The sequence below is a fragment of the Macaca fascicularis genome, chromosome 20, assembly GCF_037993035.2.
Source record: "Macaca fascicularis isolate 582-1 chromosome 20, T2T-MFA8v1.1".
NCBI lineage: Eukaryota > Metazoa > Chordata > Mammalia > Primates > Cercopithecidae > Macaca > Macaca fascicularis.
In genome coordinates, this window is record NC_088394.1 from 83,141,300 (window position 1) to 83,167,731 (window position 26,432).

Below are 26,432 nucleotides of genomic sequence, written 5' to 3' on the forward strand. Positions count from 1 at the left end.
CAGGTGCCTGTAATCCCAGCTACTGAGGAGGCTGAGACAGGAGAATCACTTGAACCCAGGAGGCAGAGGTTGCAGTGAGCCGAGATCTTGTGCCACTGCCTTCCAGCCTGAGCAACAGAGTGAGGCTCCATCTCTAAATAAATAAATAAACAAACGTAATTTCACTTTCACTCTTTAGAATGTGGCTGCTGAAAAATTTAAAATCACACGTATGGATCATATTATGTCTCTATAGGACGGTGCTGGGGTAGACAGACCATGGATTCAAACCACTTGCATCATGTACTGTGTGACCCTAGGCAACTGCCCCCGCATGCCCAGCTTCCTGATCTATACCTGACAGCTGTTCGCAGGCTCCACCACCTGGAAAAGAGTGCTTCCAAATGGGCCCTTCCCCCAGGTGTGTCTGATGGACTCCTCTCTGGGAAAAGCTCTTTCCTTCCCTCTCATCTTGGCAAGCCCTGGGGACTCACAAAGCCTTTGTTTGCTGAAGAACTGACTGGCAGGGAGACACTAGGCAAGAAAAACAAATAGGGCCCCCTCCACATGGTTATTTAAGAGAAACAGTGAAAACAAACAAGAGAAGAAAGAAGTAGTCAAGAGAAATCCAAGTCATTAATGAGGCGCCCTTAGAAATCACTCCAAGCTCCAAGTGGGAGGGAGAGGAGCAAAGGAGAAACCAGGTGGAAGAAAGGGGCTATAAAGATGCGGAAGGAAATCGAGCAGGGAGAAACCAGGCGAATCTGGAGGAAGGCACACCCAGCTCAGGTGGGAGGAGGAAAATGGTCTCCACGTTTGGAAGTAATTACTTAAACATTTTGCACCTTTCAAAACAACAGACAGCAACTTCCAATTCCAAATATCTTTGTACTCCCCTGTTGCAGAGCCTATTGGCCTCTAAACCCAGCAGGCTGAGAGCAGCTTTCAGCACTAGCTCTGCCAAAACTGAAGGAAAATATCTCAGCCTGGGCTTGAAGAGAGGGGCATTCCACTGGGGTCCCTCCATGTGCCACCCCAGGCTGAGACCATGGAGAGAGAATGCAAGGATGGTTTGTCTGCTGCCACTGGGATGGAACCAGCTGGAACCCACTCACATCCTACACCAGCAAGTAGATGCATTGTGATGGATGAGGGTCAAGAACCTGCCCCCAGCCTGTGTCCTGGAGTGGGAGGGGCTTCAGTGGAGCCCCAGAGTCTTCTGGGGTTGGGAGGGTGGAATAAAGCCAGCTGAGCCTCACAGCAAAAGCTGCTATCTAAAGAAGCCTTTGTCAGGGGCAGTCTATGCAGACTTTGACAAGCAGAAATAGAGTCCTACATCCTATGATGTCAGGAGGGAATCCCCTGCACCATACACCACCTGGAAATGCTGTCTCAAAAGACACTGACCTATAAGGTCAGGTGAAATCCTTCATTTGGCCTGCTTTTTCAAGAGACTGATTAAGACCCTGCCCATGCCAAGCTAATAAAACGTAGGTTCCTCTCTGCCTTGGCTCTGCTCCCTCTTGTAGGCCCCATGCTGATTACCAGCTTCCAAGGGAGGGGGCAACACCAGCTGGGCCCAGGGAGTTTCCCAGAGTGCACTGCCCTGAATGTACCCCATCACCTCATCCTGGCAGGTGCCTGCTCTCCCTCCTCCTGATCCTGCAGAAAAGGCTTCCCTGACTCTCCTGCTTCCTCTGGGCTAAATCTTCCCCTTGCTCCACTGGCTCCAGCACAGTTGTGGGTGCCCTCTGCCTTCTGCAGCATAATTAGTTATGGATTTGTTCATTTCTACAGCTGGCTGTCAGCTCCTGGGAAGACCATGGGTGCCTTGATCTAAACCATCTTGGCATTTGCTTACTGAAGGTGCTGAATACAAACTGGGCGAGTGAACGAATGAATGAGTAAAAGAAAATTGACGAGGGGACAGTTCAGAGTCATTTTGAGCTCTTCCTGTTTAACAAGGAGCACAGGGATGAAGAGCACAGACTCCCATGCAGTGGTCTGGCTTTGAACCCGCTCCCCACCACTGTGTGACCTTGGGCAAGGTACTTAACATCTCTGTGCATAATTATAGTACCCATTTCTTGAGGTAGGAGTAACCTAGTTGCTCTCTTTGAAGCACTTAAAGCAGTGCCAGACACACGGTAGGTCCAGGGAAATGGAGGAGCGTCAGCTCTGATTATTCCATTTGCACAAAGAACACAAAACCAAGTGCTGTTTAAAAAATTCTGATGTCGGCCGGGCGCAGGGGCTCACGCCTGTAATCCCAGCACTCCGGGAGGCTGAGGCGGGCGGATCACGAGGTCAGGAGATCGAGACCATCCTGGCTAACACGGTGAAACCCCGTCTCTACTAAAAATACAAAAACTTAGCTGGGCATGGTGGCGGGCACCTGTAGTCCCAGCTACTCGGAGGCTGAGGCAGGAGAATGGCGTGAACCCAGGAGGCAGAGCTTGCAGTGAGCCGAGATCACACCACTGCACTCCAGCCTGGGTGACAAAGCGAGACTCTGTCTCAAAAAAAAAAAAAAAAAATTCTGATGTCAATCCCAATAGCCCATTTTGAGCTCACTGCCTTAACACAGAAGGCAAAGAGTTAAACCCTTCAGCCTCAGGAAAAAGGGATTAGCAGTGGTGTGTCTGTTTAGTTACTCAGCTCCCTACCTCTCCAGAGAAAAATATCTTGAAAGATTAGATTATGTAGCTCGGACTTCGGGGCCACAGTGGAGAGAGGGGGCTGCTGTCACCTCCCAGCTAAGCCGAGTGCTGGAGGCTAATTTCCCGTAGGTGGTCTGGCCAGATTTCCTGGAGGCCACGGGCTGTAGCAAACAGCCTTTCCTGTCCCCCCAGGGATTACAGCGTGAAAGCACTTTTAAACCTTAAATTAAAAAACTGAAAGGCCGTGTCCATTCTGCCAACTCTGCGTATTTAATTTTTAAAACAGCAGCACATCACGTGTGCTTGAAAGTGACGGACCCCTGCCCTGGACGATTGAAAAGCATTCGCCTTCATGAAAAACAATTCAAGTGGAGTGACATGCGCCTGACGAAATGGGCGTCTTTCCTCTTCTGGACCTTCTTCACTTCTCCAGGTGTTAGGGCCGTGGTGGGCGTTTACGAGGGACGTTTGGAAATCATTCATACTGTGATATTATAACCTTTCAAGGTTGCCATGGCATAGTACCCCTAGAATAGGAAAGTGTCCTTGTTCCAGGCATAAAATCAACCACGGGCATGAAGCAGAGACACGGCACTTTCTGTTGAAGACTGTGGTTGTCCTGTGTGACCATGGGCATGTTCTTCAGACTCATGGCAACAGCCAGAGAAACCCACGTGGAGCAAAGATCAAACATGGAGCAGAGAAGCTACAACCCATGATGGCTGAAATTTAAAGCTCATAGATGAAGCACCACAAAACCCCAATTCCAGCCTTCACTCTCCACTTCTGAGCTGTGTGACCCTGGGCCAGTTTCTTGACTTCTCTGAGTCTCCAGTTCCTTATCTGTTTGATGATAGAAATATCCTTACCCGTTTTACAGGTTTGCAGTGAAGATTCAGTGAGACCTTGGACCTGAAGATGTTTTATAAACTGTTACACAACATTCAGATGGGAGCTGTTATTGTTCTTACCCAGAAAATGGATTTGTTTGTTCTCTTTTCATTCATGCCCAGGAATGACCCAGATATACCACTTCTCACTCACTCACTGTGAGTGTAGAGAGTGAAGCTTCATAGGAAAGAAGGTCAGTCTCAGAAATCTATGGAGTAGCCACCCACCGCTCTTCCTTTCTCTGCCATTGTGGTGTGTGCTTGACTCCACTTCTTGCCATGTCTTCTCATGAGACTTTCAGAATTAAGCAATTCCTGGCCAAGAAACAAAAACAAAATCGTCCCATTCCTCAGTGGATTCAGATGAAAACTGGTAACAAAGTCAGGTACGACTCCAAAAGGAGACACTGGAGAAGAACCAAACTGGGTCTATCAGGAATTGCACGTGAGATGGCACACATACTTCTGCTGTCTGAAGGTCACAATCATGTTACCATATCAAGCTGAAAATGTCACCACTGTCTGGAGAGTCAGACATGTTTTACTGGGAACTTCTTTTTCTCTGAATCTGTTATGAACACGTTGTTTGCCTAGGTTTAGTAATAAATACACAAGACCTTTCATTTCCAAAAAAAATGAAATCTATGCAGTGATTCCCCTGCTTGAGACTCATTTAAAGTCTATTGTGCATTGGCCAGGTGTAGTACAGTGTTCCTTTAGAGTCCTGTCCTGGCCGGGCACAGTGGCACACGTCTGTAATCCCAGCACTTTGGGAGGCTGGGACAGGCAAATCAGTTGAGGTCAGGAGTTCAAGACCAGCCTGGAAAACATGGCGAAACCCCGTCTCTACTAAAAATACAAAAATTAGCTGGGTGTGATGGCGCCTGTAATCCCAGCTACTCAGGAAACTGAGGCACAAGAATCGCTTGAATCCGGGAGGCAGAGGTTGCAGTGAGCCAAGACCATGCCACTGCACTCCAGCTTGGGCAACAGAGTAAGACTCTATCTCAAAAATAAATAAATATATATATATTTTTTTAAATAAAATAAAATAAAAATCCTATCCCGAACCAGTCTGAGATGCTGTCAAGTCCCCTCTTGAACAAGCCCATGCTCCATCCACTGCCCTATCAGAGCTCATGCCCTGAGCCCCTACACACCTTACCTATCTCCCCAGGGCCAGGTAAACCTGACAGCTAGGGACAGCCCTATGCTCTGGAGCCCATGAAATTTTTCAAATTGGTCCACAGGAGCCCACAAAAACTAGTTAAGTCCACTCCACTGACCACACGTAAGCTGCTGGCTATAGCTGCTCACTGTTACCCATCCCTGGGTGCAGTCCCCTGCATGGTCCTCCCTGGCAGCCAGCTCCCATTTGCAGCTGTAAGTAATAGTGTCCTGTCCTATCAGGGTATTGTGTCCTGCCATCAAAAAATTTTAAATCTTATCAAACACTCAGGTTCTCAAAGCGACGTAAACCAAGACTTCCGCTGTTGTGCTTTTTAATAATGGCAAATCAATTAGAAGTCAACTTGATGTCCATCAAAATTCAATGTTACCTCTGGACATTAAAGAGTACAGGGCAGACAGACGTGGGGAGAAATCCTAGATATTTTGTGAAATGGGAAGGAAAAACTAAGTTCCAGCATCATATGCCTGGAGCCTGTGAGCTGTGGAATGAGGGGACCATTTTTGTTCATTATTCAATCTTCAGCTCCCAGCTTTACACCTGACACACAACAGGTGCTAGGAAATACCAGTGAACCCATTAATAGGTATGGGATTTTTCCACTGATGCGGCAACCTATGAGAAAAGGCTTACTCTCCATACACGTGCAGAAGTGCCCAGGAAGGAGCCACCTAAACCATTCAGGTTTCAATTATCTGGGGAGGATAGGGGGTATCACCTTTTTCTCTGAACTTCAGAATTATTTGAATGTTTAACCTTGAAGATATATTACTGCATGGCTTGTATAATCTATAAAACAATCTATAAAGAAATAAAGACTCCACCCTCACCAAAAAAAAAGGAGAAAGAAACACATTTGTGATTAATACCCTCTGTTGAATCACAAGAATTCAGGAGTCATTAGAAAGAGTCATTAAGGACCCATAATTTAAAAGTAAAATTTAAAATTCCAAGAAGAAATCTGTGCCACACCCTTCCCTTCTCCAACCTTCCAGGAGTGAGGAACTGATAAGACAACTAAAATAAAGAATTACTATGTATTAATCAATAACGAATAATGAATCAATGAATAAGGGGCTGAAGCTAGAAATCAGAGCACTCCCAGCTTTGCCTTTGTATTGTTATCAACCAAGATCACTTTGGTTAATAATAAAAGGCTCAAAATACACAGATGCAGCGAATCCTGGCACAGAGCCTTACAGGAATGAGAATGCAGTGGCCCACTTCTCTCTCATTCCTTCAAAGCCTGTGTACAAGAAGAATGGAGAGGTAAGAAGGAAAGTAATTTCCCTCCCCTCTACCTAAGCAAGGGGTATCCCCAACGTACAGAGAGGAAACTCTGGCGAGCAACATTGCTCTTTATTACAGCATGATAGGCTGGGTGCAGTGGTTCATGCCTGTAATCCCAGTACTTTAGGAGGCCAAGGCAGAAGGATCACTTGAGCCCAGGAGTTCGAGACCAGCCTGGGCAACATGGCGAAATGCCATCTCTACCAAAAAATGCAAAAATTAGCCAGGCGTAGTGGCGCACACCCGTGGGACCAGCTGTTCAGACGGCTGAGGTGGGAGGATCACTGGAAGGCAAGGCCGCAGCAAGCCGTGACTGGGCCGCTGTACTCCAGCCTAGGTGATGGAGCGAGACCCTGCCTCAAAATAACTAAATAAATAAGAACATTTTATTCTCAGTATTTTTCTTTTCATACACACACATACACAATACATGTGCCCACATACACACACATACACAATACATGTGCCCACATACACACACAAATACATGTGCCCACATACATACACACACATACACCAAAGAACTTCTAAAGCAGATTAATTCCAAAACCAAGGTTAGGAAGGAAATCCCCTAGGACACTACTCATGTTTGATGTTGGTTTTCTGTTTGTTTCTCTTAGAGCTCTCACAATCTCTTTCCTGAACAATGGGTGAAACATTTTGGGGGATCCGGCAAGGAGATCTTCCACTGGCTTTTAGTCAAAAGCTGAGCCAACAGACATTCCAGCAGCAACAGACCCAACCACCAACAGACCCATTGTTGGACAAGTACCTACTACGGATTTGCAAACCGGCACAGCCACGCCCCAAACGCACGCTGTGCACTCCTGGGACCACGCTGCGGGTGAGCAGAGCTGCAAGTCTGCAAGTCCCCAGATAATCCCTTAACTGCCCAGTTCTCGCTGGAAAACCCCCAGCTGCATCTCAGATTGAACCTTAGAAGCATCTTCTCCTTCTCCCATTCCAACTCTCCCACTCATGACCCCTTCCCCACACGAACCTTCTCATCCCTCTCCAAGTGCATCCCCGTGTTGGGGCTTTTGTATCTTTGGTGAATTCTGCCATCTGGCCCAAGCCTTTGGAGGCATCCAGGAGGCTTTGGAGGGGAGGATATTTGATAAATGATAGTTGCTTTAAATGAGCCAGAACAAGACACAGACAGAGACTTCCCATGGAAAGCTGAGATGTCACTGAGAAATGTTTATTCCTAGAAGACAGTGGTGACACAGTACCCAGCCACCTGTCAGTCAGTGATGCAGGGTTGGTGGCTCTGAAATGTTGGGTCTCCCCAGCCCAGACACACACGGCTGTCTTCCAGCAACTGCTTCTCCGAAACTAATCATGCGGGTCCATTAGAAGCTGCCATGCTCTTGAAGGAGCCCCCACCACGTTCTGCCAGCCTCAGCTCCAGAGGTGTTGGTGGCCTGAGGACGCTGGTCATGGAGGAAAACGAGGCAGGAGTGGAGATGCCACGGAGTCTGGCAGTTTTGAGACCCTTCCTGCAATCTGGTTGCTCAGCCTCAGCTTCCATTCTAGGAACTACTCACTGCCTCGCCTCAATCTTGTTTCTGTCACTTACACCCAAAGTGTTCTGTTGATTCCAGGGGTTTTATTGTGGTAAAATATACATAATGTAAAATTTAGGCTGGACATGGTGGTTCATACCTGTAATATCAGCACTTTGGGAGGCCAAGGTAGGTGGACTGCTTGAGCCCAGGAGTTCAAGACTAGCCTGGCTCATGCCTATAATCCCAGCACTTTGAGAGGCCAAGGAGGGCAGAAGCAAGCAGATCACTTGAGGTCAGGAGTTTGAGACCAGCCTGGCCAACAAGGTGAAACCCGTCTCTACAAAAAGAAAAAAATATATACAAAAGATTAGCTGGATGTGATGCATGCCTGTAATCCCAGCTACTTAGGAGGCTGAGACAGGAGAATTGCTTGAATCTAGGAGGACGAGGTTGCAGTGAGCTATCATGCTATCGCACTCCAGCCTGAGCTACAAGAGCAAAACTCTGTCTCAAAAAAAAAACAAAAAACAAAAAACAAAAAACCAACCTGGGCAACACAGGGAAACCCCACCTCTATCAAAAAAAAAAAAAAAAAAGCTGGGATGTAGTGGCACACACTTGTTGTCCCAGCTACTTGGGAGGCTGAGGCAGGAGGATCACCTAAGCCCAGGGAGGTTGAGGCTGCGGTGAGCCACGATCACACCACTACACTCCAGCCTGCCAGACACAGTAAGACCCTGTCTCAAAAAAAATCTATCATTCTAACTATTTTTAAAATGTAGAAGTACGTGGCATTTAGCCCATTTACAAAGCCACGCCACCATTGCCACCCTCTAGTTGTAGAACATTTTCATCACCCCAAAAGGACGCTCACTCCCTGAGCAGCCACTTCCTGGCCCCACTCTCCCAGCCCCTGAAACCACTCACCTGCTTCCCGCCACTGTGGCTTTGCCTGTTCTGGACATTTCATTCCAACAGAGTCATACGGCATGTGGTCTTTTGTTCAAATCCAGTTTTAGGGCAGTCCTAGAGCAGCACTCGCCACTCAGTCGGAGGTGGTTTCCCCCTCTGACAAGGTCCCCTTGGGAGTCCTGGCTGCCCAGTCCCTCAGCCTCACCAAGGGCACTTTGCTAAGGCAGGTGGGTGGAGTGGATGGCCAGGTTCCTATGAAGCCATATCAGAGTCTGAGTCCTCCCTCTTCTCTTTCATTCACTGAATACATGTAAGCATCTATTTGACACCCACTACATGCCAGGTGCTGTATGCGATTACATGAGATGAATAAGGTGCGGTCACCAACTTCAAAGATCTCAGTAGCCCGGGAGGTCGGGGGGCAGGGGGTTTGGGTCTGTTTTCCCATTTCTTTGAGCTTCTGTCCTAATCTGTGCAAGGGGCCGATCCCCTGGCCTTACAAAACTGTTTTGGCATTTCCATGGGGTAATGTGCAGGTCCAGGACTAGGGTGAAGCAAGAGAGGTGCCCACCGCTGCAAAATTTAAGGAGGTACTCTCAAAGCCATACAATGCAGGGTTGACACCTGAGAACACGCGTCACCTCCAGTTTTACACCTAGGTGCCTCACTGTCCTGGCCCTGGCTGGGCCCTAACAAGGTGTGCACACACAGCAGTGCCCTGCACAGCAGGCTGCCAATGACAGCTTCCTCCAGGCCTGGCATCTCACCACAGACTGTCCTCCTTCTCTTTGAACATAATCATCTCAGCAAGCCTATGAGACATCTCGGTCTCTTAACTTCCTTCCTACAGATGAGCCTCAGAGAGGTTTAGGAGCTTCCCTAAAGCCACAGAGCATGTGAGGGGCCAGCCTGGAGTATGAGCCCAACTCCACCTGACCCCCAAGCAGAAGCTAGTCCTCCTAAGAATGAAAGCACTCATCCTATGTAGTGCCCCAAAGTGGGGGACCTTTCTGAGGGCTTCACCTGCATAACGCATCCCCACCCCCTGCTCCCCACCCTCCGATGAGACAACTGCTAATTTCACCCCCCTTTTACACCTGCAGCCCGGTGGGTAGGGGGTCAGTCAGCTGGCTCAGGTACAAGTTCACAAGGGGAGGAGCTGGGTGGGGACCTGACGATGAGGCTGCACGGTCCCCCAGCATCTTCTGCATTTGGCCCACATACAATGCCACCTGCTCTGAGTAGATATTCGGGGCTTGCCGCCATTGAGTTAGCCTTGGTCCATAAGAGGTCATCATGACCCACTCAGAATTTCACTGCCTGAGACGCCCTCTCCCAGGACCCTGCCCAAGGCAGTGACTGTGGGCGTTATAGCCTGTGTCTACTGAAGGGGGTGTGTCCACCAGGGAATTCACCTGCAGTGGCGTGTGTCCTGAATGAACATGCACACGCCACTGCCCACACACATGCACGCACATGAACATGTGTGTATTGGAAAGCAACCCAAAATCCCTAGGAGACCTAGAGAGGCGTGGAGAACACATTTCTGATGTTTGCAGACACCCAGTGGCCAGAGACCACTGTTATACAGCTCTAGCCTGAAGCCCTTGCTCCTCTCAGCCAGTGTCAGCCACAGCTCTCCAGAGAAACAGAACTAACAGGAGGTTTAATATGTGCATGCACGTGTGTGTGGAGAGCGAGAGAGAGATGTTTAGGAATTACCGTGGAGGCGGGCAAGTCTGAAATTCACAGGGCAGGCCGGCAGGCTGGAAACCCAGGCAGAAGCTGATGCTGCGGTCTTGAAGCAGAATTCCTCCATCCCAGAAAAACCTCGGAGTTTGCTCATAAGGCCTTCCTCTGATTGGATGAGGCCCACCCACACTGTCAAGGGTAATCTGCTTCCCTTGAGGACAGCTGATGGGAGAGGCTGACCATGTCCACCAGCACCTTCTCAGCAGCACCCATATGGCTGTCTGACTGGACCATTGGGCACGGAAGCCTGGCCACAGGACATGTGAACCTCACCATCAGCCCATCAGGGTCTGAGCCAGGTATCAGAACCCACTCGAGTGTCAGAACCCAGGACCCAGTGATACCAGAGGATCGGAACCTGCTCGGGTTGACACACCAAGGAGTCACACCTGCTTCTCACTCCGAAGTGCTTCCCGGAGACGTGCTTTCACATGCTTTCTTTGATATGAAATGTTACTTGGGAGACTCTCCAGCACACTGCAAAATGTAAACTGTGATTGTATGCATATGTGCCTGTGTATCAGAGGATCCAGATGCGACGTGCTGTTTAAAATCTTTTTGTGGGGTTGCCTCAGAAGGGCTGTTTTGCTAAACAAGGGATTCTACAAAGTGACCACGCAACAAAAAGAAACTTCAAGTTTTAAATTTCAGCTAATTCTCTCATCTACAACAAACCCTTCTTTAATAAAAATGACTGCAATGAAAAAACTTCCTAAACAGAAAAACTGCCTGACTCAAATCAATGAGCAATATCACTCCAGCCACATCCAAGGACTGAAATGGCACAAGATTGCTGCTATGCGATCCGACCCGTAGAATTCAAATGTGCATGACCTTGTCCTTATGAAATGAATGGTGGGAGCGGAGAAGCCAGCAAAGGAGAGTTACATTCAACTCAAAACCAGGAAGTCAACTTCTCCTAAGAAAGGCCCCTTAAAATGTTCAGGAGAGTTTGTATAATCGCAAATACATGGGGGAAAAAATCGTAAATATACTTTTGATTATGGTTGAAGAAATGGAAGAGAAGTCTACTTTGTAAATGTGGGGGCAAAGCCCTCTGACTTATGAAATGGGCGGTAGGGGAAGGGAAGGAAACATTTGGGATTAAATATTGTCATCTGAGTGGCGCAGCTGATGAAAGCCAGGAAATTCTAAATGTGTGCACCGACAATCTGCCACTCCAATTTTACACTCTGGACCCCCGAACAAAAGCTACACTGTGGGGTGCCTGGGGACGGCGCTGGCGTGACTGCGGAGGGAATGGGGCGCACGTTTCCTTTCAATTTAATGACTTTTCAGTGGTGAGTGTGAAAACCAAAATGCTGTTCTGCGAGGCAAGGCGGACGCTCGGCCCTGCCCCCTCCCCCAAGCACTCCAGTGAGATGATTTCGTGACTGGGGAGAGTCATCCTGCCCTGCGTCACCTCGAAGCATTTAAATCCAAGGGTGCTGCCACCAGTAGGATCCCTCCCGCCCCCGACATGGACACAGCAGGGCAGCCACACCATCCCTGCGTCCTGAGCCCAGACAACCCTGGCACTGTCCCCACCACAGTGAATCAACCCTGGCCACGGCTGACGCTGGCTCTCTACAGAAAGCCAAATGCCAGCGTGCAGGGAATCAGCCCAGGAGGGGACTGTGTGTGTTCAGAGTCAAAGAGCCCCTTAGAATGGCAGGCACTGTTCGCTGACGCGCATTCTGGAGGGAAATGACAAGGAGACCGTAAGTCACAGCGACCCCAGGGCTCCCTGTGTTTATTTACTGAGTTCAGCCAACAGCCTTCGAAGTGATTTAGACGGCCCTCCAGATAAAACTCTGGGAGATTCAAAAGGGGCTTTTACAAACTTAACCTTGCCTGGGTGGTGGGCACAGGTGGGTGGGAGAAAGCACAGAGGAGGCGTCGGAAGGGGCCTGGGGCCTAAGACCACCTCCTGTGACCGCCTCCGAAGTCTAGGGGTGGTTCTCTGAGCACAAGACTGGGGTGTCCAAGGGACAGAGGTATCCTAGGCCCCAGGCCCAGGAACCCAAAGCAAAGACAGCTCCGCAAGTCGCCTGCCCAAGCGTGAAGCTGCAGAGAGTGTCGGAGGAAAAGAAAAAACACCCAAGCCTTGAGAGCAGAGGGAGAAACCATGAGGCAACGGCCAGGTGCAGCGGCTCACGCCCATAATCCCAGCACTTTGGGAGGCTGAGGCCAGAGGATCGCTTAAGGCCAGGAGGTTGAGGCTGCAGCGAGCTGTGACTGCACCACTGCATTCCAGCCTGGGTAACAGAGCAAGACTCCATCGCCATAAAAAAATAAAAATGAAAATGAAAAATAAAGGAGCAGAAGGCCGGGCATGGTGGCTCACGCCTATAATCCCAGCACTCTGGGAGGCCGAGGCAGGCAGATCGTTTGAGGTCGGGAGTTTGAGACCAGCCCGGCCAACATGGTGAAACCCCTTCTCTACTAAAAATATAAAAATTAGCTGGGTGTCGTGGCAGGTACCTGTAATCCCAGCTACTCGGGAGGCTGAGGCAGGAGAATTGCTTGAACCTGGGAGGCAGAGGTTGCAGTGAGCCGAGATCACGCCATTGCATTCCAGCCTGGGCAACAGAGCAAGACTCCATCTCAAAAACAAAAAAAAAGGAGCAGGAAGAGAAGAGACATAAATAGTAGATTTGCTGAATCCGAGAATTCTTTCTCTTTGTGCACTTTCAGGCTGAGATCTCTGGGCTCTGAGAAGAGCCACCTGGAACCTTGCCAGTGGCCTCCGCCCTTTTTCAGAGGAGAGCAAACACTGGTGCAGCCTGCGCTTGTCCCTTATTGTAAGGGATTTCTTTGCCCTGGCTTAAAGAACATCCCAGCCTGCACTAATGGGCCTAGGGCGATGCCCACACTCGCAGGGACCCAGCACACACCGCCTGTCCTCCTCCTCCAGGCTGCCCCGCAGCCCTTCAGCCACGCAGGATGCTGTCCCGCCTCCACACCTCCATCTAGGCTGTTCCCTCTGTCAAATGCCCTTCCCACATGACTTCCCCCTAAGAAATCCTAATTGTCCTTCAACACCCAGCTCAAAAGTCATTTCCTCCAATGCACCTGGGACAGAAGAGACCACACTCTGCCCGTGTTCTGCAGAAACTCCAAAGGGAGCAGGACACGCTTACCCCTGTGAGTCTCAGAGGCGGGGTCCGGTGTTCATCTGCGTGCTTGGCCCCTGAACATGGCAGGTGTTCCATAAATGTTGGGCCCACTCCCCTAGACATCAAGAGGGCTGCATTCTTCAACAAAGCCCCTCTCAGTGACAAGTGTATCTCAGAGCCCCCACAGTCTCTGACCATAGCAACAGGACAAACACCCCAGTCGAAGTGGGGGCATCCCAGGCAGCAGGCCGGGACTATGCTGCATGTTCACGGGCTCAGTTATAGCCCTCGACCATGCCACAACGCCCGACCATACCACGGTGCCCGACCACGCCTCAACCATGCCACGGTGCCTGACCACGCCTCAACCACGCCACGGTGCCCGGCCACGCCTCAACCATGCCACGGCGCCTGGCCACGCCTCAACCATGCCACGGTGCCTGACCATGCCTCAACCATGCCATGGCGCCTAGACTTTTATCTCTATTTCTCAGGTGAGGACCTGAGGCTCGGGGGGCCCCATCACTTTCCCAGGAGCACTGGGCAAGAGGCAGGGACTGTGCACAGCCCAGAGCCACCGTCTCTATTCCTCAGAAAAGCAGCCCTGGGTCTCAGCCTTTCCTGCAGGATTCCCAAGCAGGGCTCAAAAAAACCCCTTCCTCACTCTAAGATGGTTCCTAAAAGCCCAGATGCTGGACCTGAATAGAGGCCTGTGCTCATTGATTTGACTTTTCCTTCTAGATAACTGGCCCAAATATCTATTGTTTTCCCTTGATCTTAAGGTAGCATTTTCGGGACAAGCAGGAGAGTCTCTGCTCCCCTTCACCTCGAGCCATAAACCGGGGGACAGCACCACCTCCTGGCCGGCAGGGATGCAGCACCTGCTTGGTGTCTGGCTTGCAGGACCCCAGCAGCCCTCCTCGGACGTCCTGAGCTGCCAGTCTCTCCAGTGCCAGTTAGCAGAGGAAGTCAACGAGGCACGAGGTTCCCGTAAGGCAAGTAGGGTGGGCTGGCCTCGCTGGGCTCAGGCAGTGATGCGAGAGTGCAGGTGCTGTACCGGTCAAAGGGCAGGCCCAAGCCTGGCCCATGAACCAGAGGACGTGGGCTCCCTGCAGCTGGGAGCGGGAAGCACCCTGGAGAGGAGCCCAAGGGAGCTCCAGGAGGAGGACGACTGGGCCAAGGGAGTCCCATACATGAGCAAGATTGGTGGGGAGGGGGGCCAGGAGAAGAAATTAGAGGTGCAGGGCAGACAAAATCGGAAGCCGCAGTTTCTCAGTGCCCTGGGTACAACCTTGCACCAGGAGACACCTAGCCAATATGTCACGAAGAGAAACTGGAGAAGTTGTCAGCAAGGAGGCATGTGTGCCGGCCACGCACGACAGTGTGTGTGTGCTGGGGAAAGACATGGATGAGGCAGGCAGGGGCCGCTGCCTGGAGCTTCCACGGGGTGGGAGAGAGAGCAGGAAGGACACGCACAAGCACACAGACGATGGGGATGCATCATTTGTTAAATTAAATTTCCTCCCTGGCACTTCCGATAAATACTGTTGAAGGACAAGCCAGGGTCCCCCGGAGGTAGAGGCCACTTGAAACTTTAATTCATTCATTCACCTGCTCGCTCATTCATTCACTAAATGTGAACGGCACCTCTGTGCCAGGCCAGGTGTTGCAGTAAGCACTTTATCCACATCATTGTATCATCAGATTTTTTTTTTTTTTTTTTTTTTTTTTTGGAAAGGAGTCTTGCTCTGTCACCCAGGTTGGAGTGCAATGGTGCAATCTCAGCTCACTGCAACCTCCACCTCCTGGGTTCAAGCAATTTTCCTGTCTCAGCCTCCCGAGCAGCTGGGATTACAACTGTTCACCACCTGTGCACAGGTGCACACCACCACATCCGGCTAATTTTTGTATTTTTTTTAGTAGAGATGGGGTTTCACCATATTGGTCAGGCTGGTCTCGAACTCCTGACCTCAGGTGATCCATCCACCCCAGTCTCCCAAAGTGCCGGGATTACAGGCATGAGCCACCATGCCCAGCCTGTGTTATTAGATCTTCAGCATAACCCCCATGCGATAGGAATCAGATATGAAAATTGTGTCCCAGAGAGGTTAACTAACTTATTCAAAGTTACACAGCTCAGTAGCAGAGCTGGAATTTGAGCCAAGGTTCAGCCCCAAAGTCGAGGTATTAATTGTGATAAGTTCCACAGTGGCCCTTCATGTAGAAGGTATTTCCTGAGCTCCTATCACAGGGCAGGCAGTTGAGCCAGGCTCAGGGACTACACCGGGGACCAGAACAGAGCTGCACCTGCTCACACCAAGGAGATGGGCAGAGGGAAGGCGTGGATGCACAAACCAGCAAGAGAAGAGGCACCAAGCAGAGCTGCCTCCACCCTAGCTTGCGTCTCATGGCTCTGAGCCTCAGTTTTATCATCTGGAAAACAGGGATAAAAGTAAGTTGATGTGAAAATTTAAAAAGATCTGACACTCAGGATGTAACACTCCTGGTGCCCCTAAATACTTCAGTGTGTATCTCCTGAAAACACAGACATTCTCTTTCTCAAGACAGCACAATCCTCAAAACCAGGAGGATTGCCTGGATACAATGTTACTATCAAATCTGCTGACCTGTCTCCCATTTTACCAAGTGTCCCAATAAAGGCTCGTGTACCAAAGAAAATACTGAACTATGCATTGCAGTCTTGTCACATCTTTTTTATCTCTTTAGTCTCCTTCATCTGGAACATTCCTCAGTCTTTCTGGCCTTTCTCTCAGGCCAGTTATTAGGCAGAATAACTTCAGCTGGAGTTTGCCTGATGTTTCCCGATGGTTAGACTCAGGGTTTGCATTCCAGGCAGGAAATCTGCAGAAGTGACGTTGCATCCTTCTCGGTGCTGCATGTCGGGAGGCCATGAAGTCTGTCTGTCCACACCTGGAAGATGCTGACATCGATCAAGGTGGTGTCTGCCAGCTTTCTTCATTTGAAAGTTAAGACTTCACCCTTTGTAATTAGTATCCTGTGAGGAGGTTCTTGGAGACCATGTAAAATTCCTGTTACCCATGAAATGTTCACCCACTAGTTTTAGCATCTACTGATGACTCTTTCCAAAATCAATCCTTACCATGATGGTGGCTGAGTTGTGGTTTTCCAATCACGTTCTTTCTTCATCGGCTGGCTCTGGAGCAGACCTTCTTCAAGGCTGATTTTCACCGAAGACTGGGAAATCCATCTCCCGGCATCCTTCTCATTCCTACGATTTGTTCTCCCCACAATACTCAGAGAGGGCTTCTAAACGAGGAAGCCAAAACGTGTTCACATGCAAGAGCGTGAAGGGGGAACCCCCATCCCATTCCATACACAAGAAATTAACTCAAAGTGGATCAAGCCCTTAAATGTAAGAGCCCAAACTTTAAGCTCTTAAAACATGAGGATAAATATTCATGACCTTGGGGATTTCCAAAGGATTCTTAGCTATGGCACCAAAACCACAAGCAACAAAAGGAAAAATATATATATAAACCTCATCAAACCCAAAAAGCTTCAGAGGACACTATCGAAGAGGGAACAGATAATCCATGGATGGAAATAAATATTTGCAATACCTTGTACTAGACATCTTGTCATATATCTAGTACGAGACTTGTGCCTAGAATATATCATTAATTTTTAAAACTCAATAACTAAAAGATAACCCAGGTGCCTGATAAATACTTGTTCAATAAATGAATTAATGAAAACCATACACACACACACACACACACACACACACACACACACACACACACACAAAATTTGCTATGGTGCTTACCTTCAAGACAATAGTCATTTTAAGAGAGAAAACTACTATTGTACTAGCATTGATTTCCCTGCAACAACCATCTTCTAGATTAGTGTTTTCATAGCACAAAGTTTGGGAAATTCCAGACCAGGAGTTTGCTGCTCACCGAGACTCTCAATAGTTGCCAAAATTAGACCAAGACTCAATATGGTATGAGCAAAATGAGCATTTTCATGCACGCCTGGGTGGGGGATGAACATTGGAACCATCTTTCTAGAGGGTGATTTATCAACCATAAGCCTTAAACCTGGGTACACCCTTTTACCCAGGAAAGTTCTTCTAGAAAATTACACCAAAGGAATATTCACAGATTGATATAAAGACTGGACGATGAAGATGTTTCTTGTAGCCGTGTTCATAATATCAGAAGATGGCATGTAACCTAAATGACTAACATTAAGTAGTGATTAAATGCATCACGGTGCCCCAGACCATGCCATGGAGTGCTGTGCTTCTGAAGATGAAATCATAAAGGAACTCTGACATGGAAATTGTCATAGCATATTGTGTAGTGGGGGAAAAAAAAGTGGGTTATAAAATATTACATAGATATAACAAATAAAGGACATGTATCCAAGATATAGAAAGAATGCTTACAATATAAAAATAAAATAACTAATTTAAAATGGGGCAAAGGGCTGGGGGCAGTGGCTCGCGCCTGTAATCCCAGCACTTTGGGAGGCCGTGGTGGGCTGATCACCCGAAGTCAGGAGCTCAAGACCAGCCTGGCCAACATGGTGAAACCCCATCTCTACTAAAAATACAAAAATTAGCTGGGTGGGGGCACGTGTCTGTAATCCCAGCTACTCAGGAGGCTGAGGCAGGAGAATTGCTTGAACCCAGGAAGCGGAGGTTGCAGTAAGTCAAGATGGCGCCATTACACTCCAGCCTAGGAGACAGAGTAAGACTCTGTCTCTAAATAAACAAACAAACAAACAAACAAACAAACGGGGCAAAGCATTGAAGAGATATTTCTCCAAAGAAGCTTCAGAAATGAATAGATACCAATAAGCACGTGAGAGGATGTATCAGGAAAAAAGCAAGTCACAATCGCAATGAGCTACCACACCATGTCTGCTAGGATGGCCAGAATAAAAAAGACAGACAATAGTTGGTAAGGATGAGAAGAAATTAGATTCCACACGCAATGCTGGTGGGAAGGCAGTAGTGGAGCTGCTATTGAAAGCAGCTTGGCAGTGCCTCAAAATGTTAGCTATAGATTTACCATATGATTCATCAGTTCCACTCCTAGGTATACACCCAAGAGAAATGCAAACCTCTGTCCCTAAAAAACATGTACATAGGCTGGGCAAGGTGGCTCACACTTGTTATCTCAATGCTTCTGGAGGCCAAGGTGAGAGGATCACTTGAGGCCAGGAGTTTGAGACCAGCCTGGGCAACACAGCAAGACCCTATCTCTAAATTTTTTTTTCTTTAAATTAGCCAGGCTTGGTGGTGCATGCCTGTAGTACCAGCTACTCAGGAGGTTGAGGCACGAGGATAGTTTGAGCCAGGGAGGTCGATGCTGCAGTGAGCTATAATTGCACCACTGCACTCCAGCCTGCGCAACAGAGCAAGGTGCCATCTCTTAAAAAGAAATAATGTGGCCAGGTGCAGTGGCTCACACCTGTAATCCCAGCACTTTGGGAGGCCGAGGTGGACGAATCACTTGAGTCTAGTAGTTCAAGACCAGCCTGGGCAACATGGTGAAATCCTGTCTCTACAAAAAATACAAAAATTAGGCAGGCATGGTAGTGTGTGCCTATAGTGTCAGCTACTAGGGAAGCTGAGGTGGGAGGATGGCTTGAGCCTGGGAGGCAGAGGTTGCAGTAAGCTGAGATTATACCACTGCACTCCAGCCTGGGTGACAAAGTGAAACCCTGTCTCAAAAAAAAAAAAAAAAAAAAAGAAAGAAAGAAAAGAAGTAGAGACAAGCAAATCTCCAAAGAACAGCTGCCAGGGACTCTCTGTTCACTAGGCTGGGGAAAAGGGTTGAACTGGGTTTCCTCTCCCTGCAGCAGGAGAGGCTGCTCCTTACCCCCATCCACCACCAGGGCACAAGACCCCCTCCAGGTCTCCAGGTGCCAAAAGACTGGCATTTCCAGCATCCCCTGAACACCCGGGCAGTCTCTTTGTCCCTGTCTACAGGGTGACACTTTCCCTGCCCCCATAACTAGGGGAGGAATGGGAGGCAGGCTTTCAACTGGGTCACAGCCTGTTGGGCACAGAGCTGTTCCCACTTGAGCCACCTCTCCACAGGCTCCTGTGGACCTGCTGTCCAGCCTGCCTGACAGCCCCAGACTGTACCAAATGCCACCCACTCCTACATGCCTGCAGCTCTGGCTCGTCCCAACCTCCCCTCATTGACCATACAAGGCAGGACATCTGAAACCTTAATGCACAGACATGTCACCTGGGTCTGGTTAAGGTGCAGATTCTGCATCTGGAGTCAGGAATGAGGCTGCATTTCTGTTGTTCTAGGTTCCAAGGGAGGCAAAAACCCGGTCCATGGAACACACGTTGAGTTACAAGATCATGAAAACCCTACTACTGAGTCAAGTAATGGGATACGAGGTTCTCTTCCTGAACCACCTGCTTCCCACGCTGTCCAGAGGCCCTGGGGAGGCTGCTCTGCTCTGTGGGCAGTGTCCGGGGATCGTATTTGTCTCCTTGCTGACAATCAGGCTGTCAGGATTTGGAGATACGGAAGGCGAGGAGCCTGGGGAGCACCAGCAGAGTAATTTCCCACCCCCAGAGCTTGTTCTCTAAAGAAAGACGACCATCTTTCTTTAGGGATAGAATTTTGCAATTCTTGTGCATTCTAAGGTTGATATTCTGCTTTCTTTCCAGGAGGGTAGAGACAAATACAGGAAGTGAATTAAAAGTTAGTTTAGCTGAGTATGAAAGGAGATCAAAAGTAACAGTTAGGGTGGGCACGACGGCTCATGCCTATAATCCCAGCACTTTGGGAGGCCGAGACAGGGAGATCACAAGGTCAGGAGTTCGACACCAGCCTGGCCAACATGGTGAAACCCTCTCTCTACTAAAAATACAAAAATTAGCCAGGCGTGGTGGTGTGCACCTGTAATCCCAGCTACTTGGGAGGCTGAGGCAGGAGGATCACTCGAACATGGAAGACAGAGGTTGCAGCAAGCTGAGATTGCACGACTGCACTCCAGCCTGGGTGACAGAGACTGTCTCAAAAAAAAAAAAAAAAAAAAAGGCCCAGCATAGTGGCTTGTGCCTATAATTCCAGCACTTTGGAAGGCCAAGGTGGGCGGACTGCCTGACCTCAGGAGTTCACGACCAGCCTGGGCAACACAGTGAAACCCCGTCTCTACCAAAATACAAAAACATTGGCCAGGCATAGCAGCATGCACCTGTAGTCTCAGCTACTCGGGAGGCTGAGGCAGGAGAATTGCTTGAACCCAGGAGGTGGAGTTGCAGTGAGCCGAGATCGTGCCACTGCACTCCAGCCTGGACTACAGAGCGAGACTTCGTCTCAAAAAAAAAAAAAAAAAAGTAACAGCTAATGCCGGGTGATGACCAGAAAACACAGTGCCCGCCTCTCTTTCCTTACCTCTCCCACCCATCCTCACTGGGGATCTTTGGATGGCTGGAGCCCCTGCCTACATCTAATGGAATCGCAGGAGAAGTGGGGGTTGGGGGTTGGAGGATGAGAAAGAAAAGTATTTGAGGACCTCCTCTAGGTCTGGTTCCGACACCTCAGGCCCCTTATCCCTCTTTATAATTATTATCCCCCTCTTCTACAGACTTAAGAAACTGAGGCTCAGAAAAGGCTAAAGGATTTGTCCAAGGTCACATGGCAGACAAGCTGGCAAAAAATGTTTGTTTTCCTGACTCCTAAGTCAGGTGCTTTCTATACTATCAGAGTCTCCTAAATCGAACGTCTATATTAGCAGGTAAAGAAAGTACAAATGGCATCATCACAGGGTGGCAGCTGCATAAACTGACATACTCCAATTAATTTGAAAAAGCAGGTTGGAGAAAGCAAGCATGAGGAGAGGCAGTAAAACTGGTGGCAAGGCATGTGGAATCTTCCAGATACAGGATCTTAAGGAATTGAATGAATGAATTGAGACTAGGTATTTATTTTAAGAAACCAATAGAACTTCAAAACTCCCATTCATTCAAAAGTATTTAACAAGCACCTATTGAAGAGGCCAGGTGCAGTGGCTCATGCCTATAATCCCAGCACTTTGGGAGGCCGAGGCGGGTGGATCACCTGAGGTTCAAGACCAGCCTGGCCAACATGGTGAAACCCTGTCTCTATGAAAAACACAAAAATTAGCCAGGCATGATGGTGCACACCCATAATCTCAGCTCCTCAGGAGGCTGAGGCAGGACAATCCCTTGAACCAGGGAGGCAGAGGTTGCAGTGAGCTAAGATTGTGCCACTGCACTCTAGCCTGGGTGACAGAGTGAGACTCCATCTCAAAAAAAAAAAAAAAAAAGAAAACAGCATCTATTGAACACCAGGCCTGTGGTAAAGGAGAGAGAGAGGGTGATAGGGATCACTGCAGTTAATTCTCACAACAGGCCGGGCGCAGTGGCTCAAGCCTGTAATCCCAGCACTTTGGGAGGCCGAGACGGGCGGATCACGAGGTCAGGAGATCGAGACCATCCTGGCTAACACGGTGAAACACCGTCTCTACTAAAAAAATACAAAAAACTAGCCGGGCGAGGTGGCGGGCGCCTGTAGTCCCAGCTACTCGGGAGGCTGAGGCAGGAGAATGGCGTAAACCCGGGAGGCGGAGCTTGCAGTGAGCCGAGATCGCGCCACTGCACTCCAGCCTGGGTGACAGAGCCAGACTCCGTCTCAAAAAAAAAAAAAAAAAAAAAATTCTCACAACAATCATTTGTCATTCCTTTCCATGCATGAGGAAACCAAGCCTCAGACAGGCTAAGTGTCCTGCCCAATTGGGATGTGAACCTGGTCTGTCTGATCCCAGAGTCAGCAGTCCTGACACTGCACATCCATCACTCCCTTTTCACATCAGAAACATCCAGCTCTAGTCTCTATGAGCACATAAAGAATGTATCTGAGATTGTTCTCAATGCTGGCCTAGACTCAGAAAAATCCTGCTCGTTCTGATCCAAGTAAGTAGGAGACTTACTTACTTTATGCTATATAGTGATATGCTACCTACAAGAAATAAACATTAAAGGCATAGACAAGTTTGAAATAAAAGCATGGTTCTGGCAATGCTAGAATAATAAATACCAGACTCATCCTGCCATACTATACAGCTAAGAAAATGAAATTGATGAAACGGTTATCAATTCAAGAGATCATGCCTGAGGGAGGAGAAACAAATGAGGTGAGCCCTATGAAAAAAAAATAGGTGGTGACAGAGATAGAGAACGTCCTTCTCATGCACATCAGTGGACTCCACACAGTAGAGGAAAGGAACAACGAACTTAAGACAGCATAATAGAAATTATTCAAACTAAACACAAGGAGGAAGGGGCAGGAGAGGGGGAGGGGGAGGAAGGGAAGGAGAAGGGGAGGAAAAGGAGGAGGAGGGGAGGGAGAGGAGTGGGAGAGGAGGAGAAGGGGCCGGGGAGGAGTGGGAAAAGAGGAGGAGGGAAGGAGGAAGAAGTGGAAAAGAGGAGAGGAGAGGGGGAAGGGGAAAAGAAGGAGGGGAAAGGGGGGGTAGGAGGGCAACAATGATGACAATGATGTTTTTAAAACCCTTGGAACAATATAAATAATCTAACACACATGTGACTGGAATCTCAGAAGGAAAAAGAGGGAACAATAACAGTGGAAGATATATTTGCCGAGTCAATGGCTGAGAATTTTACAAAACTAATCAAAGACATCAACTCACAAATCCAAGAAGATAAGAGAACCCCAAGCAGGATTTTAAAGACACATAATATTTAAACTACTAAAAAATAAAGAGAGGCCGGGCGCGGTGGCTCACGCCTGTAATCCCAGCACTTTGGGAGGCCGAGGCGGGTGGATCACGAGGTCAGGAGATCGAGACTATCCTGGCTAAGACGGTGAAACCCTGTCTCTACTGAAAATACAAAAAATTAGCCGGGCGTGGTGGCGGGCGCCTGTAGTCCCAGCTACTCAGAGGCTGAGGCAGGAGAATGGCGTGAACTCGGGCGGCAGAGCTTGCGGTGAGCCAAGATCGCACCACTGCACTCCAGCCTGGGCAACAGAGCGAGACTCCGTCTCAATAAATAAATAAATAAATAAAATAAAGAGAAAGAGAACATATTTAAGGGCAGCCCAAGAAACTAAAGAGCAAAGTTAAGAATGACAGCAGATTTCTCATCAGAAACGACATAATCTAGAGGACAGTGAAGTGTCATCTTTAAAGTGCTGAGAGATAAATAACTGTCAGCACAGACTTCTACCCCAGGGAAAAATATCTTTCGTAAGTGAAAGTAATTTTTTCATTTCAGAAAAACAAAATCTGAGATGAATAATTATCAGTAGACTCGTGCTACAATAAATTAAAGGAACTTTTTCAGGTAGAAGGAACATGAAACCAGACAGAAACTTGGTTCTATACACAGAAACGAAGAGCTCTGGAAATTGTTCAAACGAAGGTTTGTACGAAAGAACTTTTAAATCACTCTAAAAATATTTAATGTCTAAAGCAAGCTTGTCCAACCCATGGCCCACAGGCCACACGCAGCCCAGGGTGGCTTTGAATGTGGCCCAACACAAATTTGTAAACTTTCTTAAAACATGATCAGATATTTTTTGTGATTTTTTTTTTTTTCTAGCTCATCAGCTATGATTAGCATTAGTGTATTTTATGTGTGGCCCAAGACAATTCTTCTTCCAATGTGGCCCAGAGAAGTCAAAAGATTGGACACCCCTGGTCTACAGCAAAAATAGAAGCAAAGGATTATGGATTCAGAAGTACATGTATGACAATAATATACAAAAGATGGGAGGAAGAAATTGGAACTATGAAATTCTTACATTATCCATGCATGATATCTTATTTGTAGGTAGATGGTGAAAAATTAAAGATGGATGTATACTGTAAACCCTAGGATAGCCAAAGAAATATCATTAACTGTTCAATACAAATACAATTATTTGGAAAAACAGGTCTAAAAATAACAATACTGGCCAGGCGCAGTGGCTCATGCCTGTGTTCCCAACACTTCGGGAGGCTGAGGTGGACGGATCACTTGGGGTCAGGAGTTCGCAACCAGACTGACCAATATGGCAAAAACCCATCTCCATTAAAAATACAAAAATTAGCCAGGCATGGTGGGCACCTGTAATCCCAGCTACTCAGGAGGCTGAGGCAGAAGAATCGCTGGAACCCAGGAGGCGGAGGTTGCAGTGAGTCGAGACTGCACCATTGCACTCCAGCCTGGGTGACAGAGCAAGACTCCATATCAAATACTACTACTAATAATAAAATACTGAAATAACAAAAATGCAAATACAATAACAATGTATTGTGGCATTTGTAATACATGTAGAAGTGAAATGTATGAAAAAATAGCAGGAAGGTAAGGGTGGAAGAAATGTTTACTCTTCTCTCTTCGACCAACTAACCACACCTGTAAAATGAGAAGAAAGTCTATGTCATAGGGTTATGAAAAGAACTAAATGACTTCACACATGTACAGTACCAAGCCTGGCGCTTGATGTGTGGTGAGTGCTTGGTAAATATTTGTTAAATGGACAAGTGAAGTGTTTGGTGTCATATATTCATTCACTATAAGAGAGTCAGGATTTCTCCCTAAAAAGCTGAACGTAGATTTCCTATATGGGGCTCACCAGGAAGTTGGTTAACTGCCAACAAGCGTTGTGTCTTCAAGCCCTAGTCTGGAAAACAGTCCATCATCCAATTTTACCTCCCAAGACTCGGTTCCTTCCCAGGAGCTTGTAAGTGAGGCAGACAGAGTTTAGTTAGTAATGGCAGTCAGGAAAAATAAACTTGCCTAGAGAAAGGGACAAAGAGAACCACAAATAGCTTATGTCGGGAAAAGGAATGTTTTCATCTCCTCGACATCTGTAATGCACATTTATCCTGTGATGAGCAATTGCACTTCTGTGTCTGACCTTGGGAAGACCCTGGAAAGTCTGGCCGGTTTGAAGACAAATGTATAAACCACACGCAAATTTCACAGCAAACCAGCCAGTAAATATTCTCCAAACTGCCCTTGACATGTAAATGTTACCATGAATCTTAATGGCTTTACGCCCAAATCTTAGGCCTAGGAGCAGTCAGTAAAGTCCATGGAAAGATGTTCAAACGGGCTGTTGGTCAACGGAATGGCCCATTTTCCACTTTGCGTCGGAGAAACGTGATCCTGCTTGGATAGAAAGGGAGTTTGTGTGAGCAAAGGAGGTGTGTGGGAAAGCCCGGGGCATGGCGGGGAGGAGCAGGTCAGTCTTGGAGGCTGGCATGTTGGACACTCCATGCCCTTGATGCCATTTTGCTCTAGCAATTTCTGCACCAACCAGCTGTGCACAGGGTATAGCCAACACCCTGCCTATCTGCACCATGTATATCTTGCTTTCAGCCCAGCCTCTCTGCCACTGCCTCATGGGACCTGCAGAAGCCATCCAGCTACAGAAATGCAAGGACACGTCACCCTGTGGGACAGCCCACAACAGTGTGGGCAGACAGCAGTAACCCCTGTCGAGTTTCCTAGGTGCAGCCTGCACACATCCTCAGAAAGCCCAACAGAACTGGGTCCCGACTGCCCGCCAGGGCGAGCGGCAGCCCTGACTGGAGTTGATTCTCCTCGTGCCACTTACCCAAAGGGAGCATCTTGCTGGATGAAACCAACTTGTGGAACTTACCAAATTTGATAATTTACCAAAAATGTGCAAATTTTAGCTCGTTAAAATGTGTATAGTAATTTATATTGGATGGGATGGTTTTGATAGATTTTGAAGATTTCTGCAAAGCTCTAAGTAACTGGGTTTTTTGGGGGGTGGGGCTTATTTTTGAGACAGGGTCTCACTTTGTCACCCAAGCTAGAGTGCAGTGGCGCGATCACGGCTCATGGCAGGCTTGACCTCCCAGGTTCAAGAGATCTTCCTCAGCCTCCTGAATAGCTAGGACTACAGGCGTGTGCCACCATGCCCGACTAATTTTTTAATTTTTATAGAGATGGGGTCTCACTATGTTGACCAGGCTGGTCTCAAACTTCCAGGCTCAAGTGATCTGCCCTCCTTGGCCTTCCAAAGTGCTGGGATTGCAGGCATGAGCCACTGCACCTGGCCCCTAAGTAACTGATTCTCATTTTGTCTTCATAATAGCATTTCCTCAGCAAA

General features: G+C 48.1%; 2 protein-coding genes across 7 annotated transcripts in view; one reads left to right on the forward strand and one right to left on the reverse strand.

Moving 5' to 3' along the window:
- Positions 1-26,432, reverse strand: part of C20H16orf95 (chromosome 20 C16orf95 homolog) — a 177,974-nt gene that overhangs the window by 123,494 nt on the left and 28,048 nt on the right. The window lies entirely within an intron of this gene.
- LOC135968792 (large ribosomal subunit protein eL39-like) lies at positions 3,809-4,504 on the forward strand. The gene has a single exon (XM_065536895.1). The coding sequence runs from the start codon at positions 3,809-3,811 to the stop codon at positions 4,034-4,036; it is 228 nt and encodes a 75-aa protein (XP_065392967.1). The 3' UTR covers positions 4,037-4,504.

Excerpts from the sequence above, each read along its gene's own strand:
- LOC135968792 (XM_065536895.1), top strand. The coding sequence starts at position 3,809 with ATGTCTTCTCATGAGACTTTCAGAATTAAGCAATTCCTGGCCAAGAAA.